The sequence below is a fragment of the Sarcophilus harrisii genome, chromosome 1, assembly GCF_902635505.1.
Source record: "Sarcophilus harrisii chromosome 1, mSarHar1.11, whole genome shotgun sequence".
Taxonomy (NCBI): domain Eukaryota; kingdom Metazoa; phylum Chordata; class Mammalia; order Dasyuromorphia; family Dasyuridae; genus Sarcophilus; species Sarcophilus harrisii.
This window is the reverse complement of record NC_045426.1, coordinates 424,772,156-424,784,864: the sequence shown is the minus strand read 5'-3', so window position 1 is coordinate 424,784,864 and position 12,709 is coordinate 424,772,156. Positions and strand designations below refer to the sequence as shown.

At 32.9% G+C, this 12,709-nt stretch overlaps 1 protein-coding gene across 12 annotated transcripts in view; it reads left to right on the top strand.

Moving 5' to 3' along the window:
- Positions 1 to 12,709, top strand: part of DROSHA (drosha ribonuclease III) — a 109,796-nt gene that overhangs the window by 70,606 nt on the left and 26,481 nt on the right. For all 12 annotated transcript variants that reach the window (XR_004230910.1, XM_031946148.1, XM_031946149.1 and 9 more), the window contains 4 exons: positions 1,047 to 1,106; positions 3,386 to 3,485; positions 9,330 to 9,432; positions 11,440 to 11,510. Coding sequence is in view for 11 of the 12 variants with exons in the window: in XM_031946148.1 (XP_031802008.1) it covers positions 1,047 to 1,106; positions 3,386 to 3,485; positions 9,330 to 9,432; positions 11,440 to 11,510 (334 nt within the window). In the remaining variant the exon portion in view is untranslated. The remainder of the gene's footprint in view (positions 1 to 1,046; positions 1,107 to 3,385; positions 3,486 to 9,329; positions 9,433 to 11,439; positions 11,511 to 12,709) is intronic.

Sequence of the window (12,709 nt, the reverse complement as noted above, 5' to 3'; positions counted from 1 at the left end):
TTTGTGTCAGGGACTGTGCTAAATGCTGGTATTATAAAGGAAAAATGAAATTGTTCCTGCCCTCAAAAATCCTAAGTCTAGCTACTATTGCTTTTTTTTTTTTAGTCAAATATATGATGTGGTAGAATTAGGATCTTTAATATACTTTGTACACATACTAAATAGTGATCAAGTTTCTTGTTTAACATAGATAATATATTTGTACCCATTTAATAGAACTTTAAAATAAATTTTATTATTAAATTATTACAATGTTTTATAGTATAACAAGTATTTTCTAATATCACATTGTTGGTCATTTCTATGTTTCATTTGCGATCAGCTCCTTATCAAGGAGCCATTCTATGGCTAGCATTATTTTCATGCATGGAAAAATGGTCTACTTTATGTTTCCAGGAATGTATTTAAGTGGAAAATGACTGCCACAAACATTCTGAAGACATGGTCATAGTCATTCTTAGCACATCTAATGGATCAAAGTATATCTTTATAGTCACTTAGATTTACTTTCAGTTGAATCACAGAATCTTAAATTTAGAGTTGAAAGGTACCTTACAGATCATCTAAGCCAACTTCTCATTTTATAAAGACCTAGGGAGATAAAATGACTTGTTTACTGTTGCACAGGTTGTAAAGGTATGAATTCATAGCCTTAGACTATACAAGAAAAATCTTCTTTCCATTGTGCCATATCATCTGTTTTAAGTTGATAAAGTCTTTAAGTCCTATTTCCTAAGGATGCTTAAAAGTAAGGAAAACAGTTTAAGTTTCAGGTATTCAGAAGATGAAATTAAACCATCACTACACCAAAATACTGTTACTATATTCCTAATGCCATCTTCAAAAAGAAGTGTGTTTTAGGCCTCAGTGCTGAGAATAATGGATTAATGAATGGTATTGCGTCTTTGAGAAATAGTCAAGTAAGAGTATTTTTTAATTTAAGAACTAAACCCGATGTTTCTTTTCTTTAAATGTTCATCTTATACATATACACTTTTACATAGATGTGCACATACATGCTACTTTAAATGATCCTCTCTGTACAGGATTAACCACAATGAACGTTTGGAATTCCTGGGTGATGCAGTTGTTGAATTTCTAACTAGGTGAGTGATTGTCCTTTTCTATTTTTTCTCCATTAGTTCTGTTTCCAGGTACTTTGTCTCATAAATTGTCTTCTTTGTAATTAATTTAATGAAGTAAAATAAGCAAGTTTTGACAGTTCAGTCTTTTCTATCCTTAGTGAAGCTAAAAAAGCATCTCTCCTGCTGATTGCCTTAGTTCCTACTATCACACATCAAAATTACAAGAAAAAGTCTGTGTCTATTATCTAGTTTGTCTTGAATCAAGTATCTTCAAACTTAGATTTAATTTATAGCAGGTGAGATATCTTTAAATGATTTTTTTTTTCTTTTCAGTTATCATCAACTTCCATCCTCCCGGTTGTTAGGGAAATATGGATAAGCAATTATGAATGGCAAAGTGTTACCTGCCTTTTTTTTTTTTTTTAAGCCTTATTCTGATGACTTGAAAATATAAAAATGCTTAGTTTGGGGGAAAAAAAAACACAAAAAATTAGCTACAACTGAAGAGCTATTTTAATTGATTAACAGTGTAGTAGCATATCATATATACAAATACTATTGATGATAAATTGTTGTTCACTTATTTCAGCTGTGTCCGATCCTTTGTAATTCCATTTTGGAATTTTTTTTTTTCTGGATTTTGTTTTTTTTAGCAAAGATACTGGAGTTCTTTGCCATTTCTTCCTCCATTTCATTTTATAGACGAGGAAACTGAAGTAAACAGGGTTAAGTGAGTGACTTGCTCAGGGTCACAGAGCCAGGAAGGGTCTGAAGCCAGATTTGAATTTAGGAAGAGAAGTATTCTTGAATCCAGGCCTGGTACTCAGTCTATGGTGCCACCCCTTGGTGGCTGTCCTTTGCATTTATCATTGATGCTTATCAATTAGTTTAAGTTTAAAAAGAATTGCATTTCAATATACATAATATAGCATTTGTACCATATATGGTGGGGATATTTCAAAGTTTACTCCTATTTGAGAATTTTGAGTAATAGTTCTAAATGGAGCTTTTTAAGATTATTTTACTTTAAAAAGTCTTTATATTTAAATATAGAAACACAACTTTATTTCTGCAAGATATTTTATAAATTTTTATGGGGAGAAAGGGCCCTTTTCATTTTCTGAAATTCATAAATATTAAGTACTTCATGAGAAAGAGATAACTTTTAGAGTCAAAGACCTGGGTTTAAGTTTTTCTTCTGACATATAATGTTTGTATGATCCTGGAGAAGTTATTTATCCTTTTCACTGCCCCAGACAGTTCTTTTAAGACACTTTTTGGTTTCAGGACCCCTTTATACTCTTGATTTTATTAACAACCTTTTTCTATCTCTTTTCCCTCTCCTCCCCAAGAACATTTTGTTCATGATGTTTATATCTATTGATATTTACTAAATTAGAAACCAGTACAAAAAAATCAGTTATTATTATGGAAATAGTTTTGACCTCATGGAAACCTTTGAAAAGGTTTTAGGGATTCCCAGTTGTTTAGAAATTATATTTTAAGAACCACTATTCTAAAACAAGTTGCAGTACAGATCTTACTACAGTGATAGAGGAGTTTCTTCCCTGGGACTTACAACACTATTAAAGTCATTGAACCCCTCAAAAAAAAATTGAATATCGTGGCCTTTAAAGAATTACCCCCTATTGCTCTTTGGCTCATCCTTAGCTCTCTTCTCATATGCCTCTGCCTCTCCAAGATATGCAGAAGTTTCATCTGTTCTACCAAATCCTAGTAGGCAAGAGTTGAAGATAAGGACTTAAAAAAAGATTTAGAAATTTAGAGAACACAAACATTTATATAATACAAAGTTTGGGTCTCCCCACCTCCATCATTCCATTTTCTATTCCAGCCAATCTCAAAGCCTAGTCCTGCTTCTGTTTTCATGTTGGACTTTGGAATAGTTCTATAGGTACATTACAGTGGAGGTATGTCTGAGGTCTTGCTTTTCTAACAGTGGGGCTATCACAAATAGAGTTGTCACTCTAAATAGGGTGCTTGGGATTTTTTAGGCCTATGATTTTCTTTAACATTTGTGACTCCAGAGAACCTTTTAATGCAAATGATCCTTTTTTATGTGTGCTTATCAGTGAGTCTGTTGTTTTTGGCTTAATAACCATTATGAGATACATTCCTAAAACATTTTTCTCCAAAAAGTTTTATCCAAATATGTATGTCCTTGCTAGTGAAAGCAACTACTAGAAATGTATGAAATATGTAAAATATATTTCTTTTATATGATATGTGTGTGTGTGTGTATATATGTATGTATGTATATATACATTTTTTCTCCCCAGTGTCCATCTGTACTACCTATTTCCTAGCCTAGAAGAAGGAGGACTAGCAACTTATCGTACTGCTATTGTTCAGAATCAACATCTTGCTATGCTAGCAAAGGTATGTAAGGTGTTCAAAGCATTAAGCTTCTTGGTGTCTATCATACTTTTTTTCCCCCCCAGATTGTTCCTGATTTTACACTTGGCTAACAGAAGCTCAGTCATTAGTTCCTAAAGCAGTTCTTTTGATATTTTTCAAGTTCTTTGGGGGAAGTAACAATTTATAGTCCAGAGTGGAATTTTAGCTCTTTGGGCTGTAGGGCTTCTTTTCTTCTCTTTTTCACTTTTGTGAGTTCAGCTGCCAAATAATGAATTCCACAGTGAGTTGACTTAATAAAAGATGAGGAAATAGTTGAACAGATGTACAAAGGTAGAGAGTTAAGCATACAAATATCTAATTCTTAAGAATAGGCTACTATTGGTTTGTTTTTGTTTTGTTTTGTTTTGTTTTGTTTTTCATTTTGACCTAGCTGGAGTTTTAGTTTTCTCAATTCTTAACCATAATATTATAGGATAGTAGTTCAGTACTTTATTTACTTGTTTTTAAATTATTTTTACTAGGGATATAACAATAAGACTAACCACTGCTTGCAGATTCACTTACTTCTTAATGTTCATTTTCTCATTTGACCTTCCAAAAAACTCTTGAATCCAGTGCTCCAGAGTTCCTTACTTACAGTTAGGGCTACTTCTTTCTATAAGCTTTCTTCCCCCCCAAAAAGAAGAGATAATACAACAAATGATCCTGCTTTTTCTTAATGATCTCTATTAAGCTTTAACACTTAAAAGAAAAATTTGTCAAAATACTTTCTGATACTTACATGTATTTCTGATACTTGTCATTGTTAATATACAGATATTTTCCTCATTGTTTGTATTAAAACTATTCTTGAGCTATTTGTCGAGGAAATATTGGCAGAGTATTGGAAACTAGTTTAACATAAAAATTGAAACTGTTCTGTAGTTCAATGAATATTGTCCAAAACAAATAAAAGCATGAAGTTTCCATTCTGTTATGTTGCTGATGATGCTACAGACTAAGAGATAGAAGCTTAAACTAAAAGTAGGCAACCTTGTTCTTTCTAGATTAGAGTAGACTAGACTTAGAACTTAAATCTTTGGGTTTTTTTTTTTTATTATATGAAGAATATGGTATATTGTTTTAGATATAGATGGTGATCGTTTAATATTTTGAAAATGGGGCATTGTTGTTTGGAGTAAATGAATATGTTGGCTACGATAGCATGCATTTTTCAGATATTTCAAATATCTCATTTCATATATTACCTGTCATTTCATATATTACCTGATTCATTAAAGCATTGAGACCCTGGTCTTGAATGGTTTTATTTGAGTTATGTCTTTTGTAGGTCTGTGTCTACTATGACTATTAAAAACAAGCCTCTCACAGCAATTAATCCCCTTAATCTTCATTATTGGCTCAGTTGTATTTATTTTCAGTTGTAGACCTCATGTTTTCAAGTACCAAATAGTCCTGTCATTGAAAATTTTGTATTCTGCCATTTTCCCTGAAATTCACCTGCTCTTTGTTTGCCAGAATTTAACTGAGCAAGTGATGATCTCTTCATAAAGAATGTTTATACACAATTGTGCATTGTAAAAAAAAAAGTGCTTTCCAAAAATACTGAAACTGATATCAAAACCTATATCTCTATATTAGTGTTTCTGTCTATGGACCTGCCTTTTAAATAAATTAAATAAAAGGAAATAAAGGTGAAAATTATTAGGTGGTGAAGTCCAGTATAAACCTAGATACACAGTAGGGACAAACCATTATCAAGTTAGACGTAATTTTATAAAACATAAATTTTCTTTTAGGGTTTAAAAAAAAAAAAGAAAGGACAAAACAAATTGGAGGGAAGGATCTATTCATAAGTGAGGGAATTCACATGACAGAAAGTCCACTTTACCCAAATATTACTCAGGAGGAGCTGGCAAACTGATTTCCCTATTAAACTGTGAAGTGGAGATAAATTATGTAGTGCAGCTCATGACATGTTAGGATTAGATTTTCTTTTCTGGAAGTGGTAAAAGTGAGTTTATTTCATGTGGCTTCATTTCTAGATGGTAATATCCGTATGAGAAAGTAAACTAGGATATTCAAGAAATCACTAGAGTTTTTTTTTGTTTTTTGTTTTTTTTCAAATAACTTTTTATTGACAGAACCCATGCCAGGGTAATTTTTTTACAATATTATCCCTTGCATTCACTTCTGTTCCGATTTTTTTCCTCCCTCCTTCCTCCCCCTTCCCCAGATGGCAAGCAGTCCTATACATGTTAAATAGGTTACAGTAAATCTTGGATACAATATATGTGTGCAGAACTGAACAGTTCTCTTGTTGCTCAGGGAGAATTGGATTTAGAAGGTGTAAATAACCCAGGAAGAAGAATAAAAATGCAAGCAGTTTACATTCATTTCCTAGTATTCTTTCTTTGGGTGTAGCTGCTTCTGTCCATCCTTGATTAATTGAAACTAAGTTAGATCTTCTCTTTGTTGAAGAAATCCACTTCCATCAGAATACATCCTCATACAGTATCGTTGTTGAGGTATATAATGATCTCCTGGTTCTGCTCATTTCACTTAGCATCAGTTCATGTAAGTCTCACCAATCCTCTCTGTATTCATCCTGCTGGTCATTTCTTACTGAACAATAATATTCCATAACATTCATATACCACAATTTACTCAACCATTCTCAAATTGATGGACATTCATTCATTTTCCAGCTTCTACCCACTACAAACAGGGCTGCCACAAACATTTTGGCACATATAGGTCCCTTTCCCTTCTTTAGTATCTCTTTGGGGTATAAGCCCAGTAGAAACACTGCTGGATCAAAGGGTATGCACAGTTTAATAACTTTTTGAGCATAGTTCCAAATTGCTCTCCAGAATGGCTGAATGTGTTCACAATTCCACCAACAATGCATCAGAGGAAATCACTAGAGTTAAAACAGAACCACAATGTGGCCTTCCTATTGCCACTATTCCTAGTACTTTTTAATTTCTCTCACCATACCTGTGAGAATTTCCAAGAATGTAGTATTGTGTACTGGGAATTACTAAGGTAGTTCATATAATATATATGCAGATGATTCAAAGTCTAGTGATTTTTCATTTTCAATAAACACTTTATTTTTATTTTTTTATTCTTTTGGATGAATCCTGTGGTTTTATTGGTATAAGAAGCTACAAATCACATCTGTTTTGAAATTTAGTTTTAGTTTCTGGGGAGCAGCAAAAGGCTAAATGTCTTACCTGGAGTCAAACAGTTAAGTTAGTGAAGGCAGGTCTGGAGCCCAAGTCTGCCTGATTTCAAAGGCCAGCTATATCCATAATACTTCTTTATTTCTTTTTAGCAAATACTTAGTTTAGTTTGTTCTTTTTTCTCAAAGAGGACCATGACGTAGGGGAGGTGATACCATGACTTGCAGGGAAATTGAATTGAAGTGAGGAAAGGCTGTGCAAAGTCACCTGCCTTACTTTCTCCTCTGGAGCCCTTTGGGTCCAGTGCCAAGATATAAATCAGGATGACTAGAGAATGGCACTGGTTGCAGTAGGAGACTTTGACCTTTTTAAAGTCTTTAACTGGGGGCAGCTGGATGATTCAGTTAATAAGAGCACCAAACTTCAAGTCAGGAGGACTTGTGTTCAAATCTATACTCAGACACTTAAACATTTTCTGGCTGTGTGACCCTGGGCAAATGACTTAATCCCATTTGCCTCACCAGAAAAATAAATAAATAAAGTTTTTAACTGGTCTCAATATGCATTTAGTGATTAAGAATAGGTAAGAAAGGCAGAGAATGGCCTCCTTTAACTAGTCTAAAAAAAAAAACCAAAACAACCCAATATGGAAGGGAAAGAATCTCTTTTTTTTTTTTTGGGGGGGGGGGGGGGCGGCAGAATAGAAATATGTGCTATTTATATTCACTGTGAGCTTGCTTGAGCTCAACAGATGACCAAGCGGGGCTTGGCCTGAGACCTGTTTACTGATAGCCAGTCAATGAGAGCTAAGGTGATTTGGGCTAAGGTTGGGATAAGGCATGATCCTCAAGAAAGGACTTGAATGTGTAAACTCCAAGACATCTTGTGGTGTAAGGCCTTAGATTAAGAAGGCCATGGTCTCCAAATGCATTCAGGATCATCTCTAGTCATCCTGGTCTATATCTTGCCACTAGACCCAGATGACTGATGGAGTAAGTAAGGTCAGAGACTTTGCATAGCCCTCCCACATTTAAATCCAATTCACTTGTTTGTCAGTGCATCACCTCACTCTTGTTTTAGTGATTTTGGAAAACAAACAACAAACCTGTAATGTTCTTCTTGGCTCGATTTGTTTTCTTGGGGTATCTGGGAGCAGCTTTCATTTCAGTTCAGTAATTACTACAAGAGTAGCCAGGAGTTAAAGTCCAAATCCTTTATTGTCTCCTTGCCTGGGGCCCAGGCCAGCTTCTTGAGGTTTTCCTGAATGTGTCTTGGTTTCTGTGGGGGAGGCAGGAGGACCACCACTATTATCTCTGCCTTCCTTAGTTCTCTCTCTGGCTGAGTTTGTCCAAGCTTATATGCTCTCTTATCATAGGTGTGAATCTTGTAGAATTATATTAAGTACTAAGTATATATACTGAACTATCATTGTCTTTATTTAATTCCACTGGCTTAGCATCTTGTAAGAATCCTTTGTTTCAAGTTCAGAGTTCTGACCCATAACACAAACCATCACCTATGTTAGTAGGAAAAGGAGCAGCCCAAACAGACCCAACTGGAACTGGACATTTGGACAACACCACTGCTCCTTTCTCCCTTTCTTTCCCTTCTTTCTTTCCTTCTTCTCCTCCCTTTCCCTGTTTAATATTTACTACAAAGAACACCAAGTACCTGCACATATCTTTCTGTATTAAATAAGCACTTAATAATTGTTGCATTTCTATTTTTACATTTAAAAACTAGAAGTTATTAAACAGAATTATTATGTAACAGTATTTGAAATAGTTTATAAATTAGCTAAGTGTAGAATTCTAATATTTATTCCTTTCACTTTTCATGGAAAGGTTTGTGGGTTTGGGCCTAATTTTTTTTTTTTTTTTTTAAATGCTACTTTGATTCCTAGGAAAACCAGCAAGATAGGATCTGGGTTTTATTTTCTACCAAGGTCTTCCTAGTGATCTTGGACAGGTAATCTTACTTATTGGGCCACAGTTTTATTTCCACTTGCATAATAAAGTCCTAACTATATAGCTGATACCATTACGGGAAAGAATATCTTGAAATATTCCAATAGGTACAACCTAACATTGAAAACATCAGTCTCTTTTATTTCAACATAGAGGCCATCAGCAGCACATGCTTGAGGGGAACAAAGGGAATAGATCTTTTGAATCTTAGATTGATTTTATAGCTTCAGGAATACTTTAGGGCAAGAATTGGCTAGGACTTTCATGGATTCTATGTAAAACTGTTATTTGTGGTTCAGCATATTATTGTGAAAATAACTCGATCAGTTCTTAGCCCGCCATGACACAGGGGAAGAAACTAGTTAAGGAGTCAGAGGACGTGGTTTCAAATATCATCTCTCATATGTATTACCTTTGTGACCTTGATTTAAACACTTAACATTTCCAGAGGCTTCTCAGATCTCTTCTAACTCCCAGTAATTCTGATCTATTTTCTGAGATTCCTGGTTAGATGGGGTTCCCATACTTCTTCTTAGACTTGATAAGCCTACATGGGAAAAGGTTTAGGATATTCAAAAAGGACCTTATACATTAGTAGCACTCACCTGACTGAAATCATTGTGACATATTTGTGTCAGATTGTTATGATGGATTTTGTTCAATTTGATTTTTGTATTTGTTCTTATTTTACATCATTTTGTTATTTGTAGAAACTTGAACTGGATCGATTCATGCTTTATGCTCATGGACCTGATCTCTGTCGGGAATCAGACCTTCGCCATGCTATGGCAAATTGTTTTGAGGCCTTAATAGGTAATATCTCTTATTACAAGTCAGGTTCTTTCTTGTAAAGTTTTAGCTCATGAATGAACACATTTTCAGATATAAAATACTCACTGAATCAAATCCAATTCCATTCAGATATTTATTAAAATGTCTCTAGTGATGCAAACATAAAAATGAATTAATATTTTTTTCAAGGAGTTTTCATTTTCTGGGAGTGTGGTGAGGAGAAGAAAGATACAACAGATATGTGAATACAAAGCATAGCCTAAATGATTTTTTTAAAAAAGGATTTCAACAACAGGAATTTGGGAAATTCTTAGGTTAAATTAAAATTCTTAGGTAAGAGATTGGAGGTGGAGGAGTAGTGCATTTAATCATGGAGGACAATCTGTGCAAAGGGACAGATGGTAGATGTTGGAAGTGATTTGTGGGAAATGGCTAGCAAACCAGTTCGACCTGAACAGAAAGTGTTGAAGGAAACAATATGATAAGACTGGAAAAGTTGTGGAGGGCCTTCAAAGCTCTCAGTCTTTTTATATATATGTGTGTGTATATATATATATTATATTATAACATATATAATATATATATTTATTTATTTATATTTATTTTATATATATATATACGCTATTGTTCACAAACAATAAAATTAGCTTAGTTACAGGAGAGAGAACATGAATACTAAATAGTGTTTTAATGCTTTCAAATTATTAATGCTAAAATGGATAGGAAAACTTATGAAATATTTAAAAATAAATTTATCTTTTGTAGAATGCATTAAATGAAAAATTAGGCAATTATCAAGTAAATATTAAGTGTATATGACCATATTACAAAGGTTTTGGTAGTTATATCCTCCCTCATTTTCACTTGTTTCCTTGGAAAAATCAATAGATGTTTGACAATATATTTTCTGTTACAATACTTCTCAGATGCCTGATTGTAGCATGACAAGGACTGTGTCTTCTGAAGGACATTGCCAGCTTGAACAGAACTGCCATTTTGAGCTTTTAGTGAGAAAGCTAGAAAAGCTTCAGGTTTATAAACCTGATAAACTCTGTCTGAGGTCTAGTTTAGCTAAATTAGAAAAAACATCACCAGAAGGGTAACCACTAGATATGAATTTTTTTTTCAATTATAATAATTCATAAAGAATATTCTTTTAAAGTATTTTAAACAACAAAAGAGTTTTTGATCATTGGTCAGTAGAGAAAGTGCCCATACCAATTAAATCACAAATCTTTGAAGTAAGAGGTAAGTTTTCTAGAAGTAGTAGTAGTAATTACTTCAGTTTTGTTTAATATTTATTGTACATTCTTTGCTTAATATTAAGTTAACTATATTGATATGAGCTCCTACATTTATTTGAGACTATTATCATCCAATTTACATTGAACAGTAGAATCGTGCCTCTGATCCCAGGTTCATATTCATCAGCTTCTAATCTTTCATCTGAATAGCTTTAAAGCCAAAAACTTAAAAAAATAATAACAAAAACTTTGCCTCAGACACCTACTATGAAAGTCATTTTATCCTCAGTCAACTTCAATTTTCCTCCTCTACAAAATGGGAATAATGATAGCATCTACCTCATAGTGTTGTTGTGAAGATTGAAATCAAATAATGGATATAAAGTGCATTGCAGATATTAGCGTTGCATACAATTTGTCATTATTATGACATTAGCTGTAATGTATTTCAATGTATTTGCTATAGCTTTTGGGTTTGTTTTTTTTTAATTCAGTCTTTTGTTTGATTTATCTTAGATGCGTACATTTTTTTCTGAAGTTGACACTAAAACGAAAAGCAAAAGGTCATGTTATTAAAGCTCATGCTCTTTTAATTCCTTTTATATGATTCAAATATATCATCACTTCATGAAATTTTGTGCTTCCATCTTAATAGAAAATTTAATTTTGTGTTTAACTCAGTTTTATAATATAAAATATTACTAAACTAGAAAAAAACTTAAAGAGATTTGTAATTTTTACTGAATTAATACAACTCTTTTTACATATTGTTCCTGACATGTAGGAGCTGTTTACTTAGAAGGAAGCCTTGAAGAAGCTAAGCAGTTGTTTGGGCGTTTACTTTTTAATGACAAGGTATTAAACTTAAATAATATGGCTTTCTTCTTTCTTCCTAATTATTTCTTTTTATAAGTTTTTAATTTCAGTAAAATTTGATATATTTTAATGAGAAATGGGATAAATTTCTTAATACGTATTTAATAAAAATTTGGTTTTTTTGAGGCAATTAGGGTTAAGTGACTTGTCCAGGTTTGCACAGCTAGGAACTGTTAAGTATTTGAGACCAGATTTGAACTCAGGTCTTCCTGACTTCAGGGCTGGTGCTCTACACACTGTATCACCTAGCTGCCCCATTTCATATAAAATTAAAAAATCAAATCATTCTGATTTTCTATAAATCTTTAAGTTTTAAGCACTAAGTCTTTTGAGAGACCTTGTATTAAAGGTAGTCATTTTGTAATGTCATTTCATTGCTTTGCATGACAAGACTAAGAATTTTTTTTCCTTAAAAAATTGTAATTTTGAAACATTTACTAGATTCTAAAGTAGTTCTTGTTAGTAAAGTATTATATTTGGAAGTTTTATATTGCTAGATATCTTTAATCATTGACATTAGAAGTGTATTTCTTCTATAATCAGAGAGAATAATTAATGTGACATTTAAAGAGTTAAGATATACTTCAGATTGAAATAAGTTAACATAATTTATTGTAACAGTCTTTATAGATCAATAAGAAAATATGTAGTAGGCCTGTGTTCTCAACCTTAAAGGGCCCTTTATGTTTATTGGTGTTACTTACAAAAAAATAAGAGTAGTATTAAAAAGTATCTTGGGCTTTTAAACATATATATTTTTCTTTCTGCTCCTCCCAAGATCTGTATAGTAGTTCATACATTTTATCCTTTAGGAAACATTCTGAAGGAAATACACATCTTCTTACATATATAAACAGACATTTTTATTTATGTCTATATTTTGTAAAAAGCAACTGTTTTATGACTTTCTTCAATCTTGAAACTTTTTTTTATTAATATTATTTACTATACTATACTTTCATATTGACTTCAGTTTCCAAAGGTCTTACTTGCAGCTTTATACATGTGGTTACTGAAGACCAGGTGTTTTTGTTGTTGTTGTTGTTGTTGTTTTTCCAAGCACAGGTCTTTTGTGACACTGAACAGAGCCCAGGTGTTTAGAGGTATATTGCATGCTTGCTTTTTGTGACATTCAGGCTCATTTGATCATTCTTCTTTTGGTATCCGTGACACTTCAC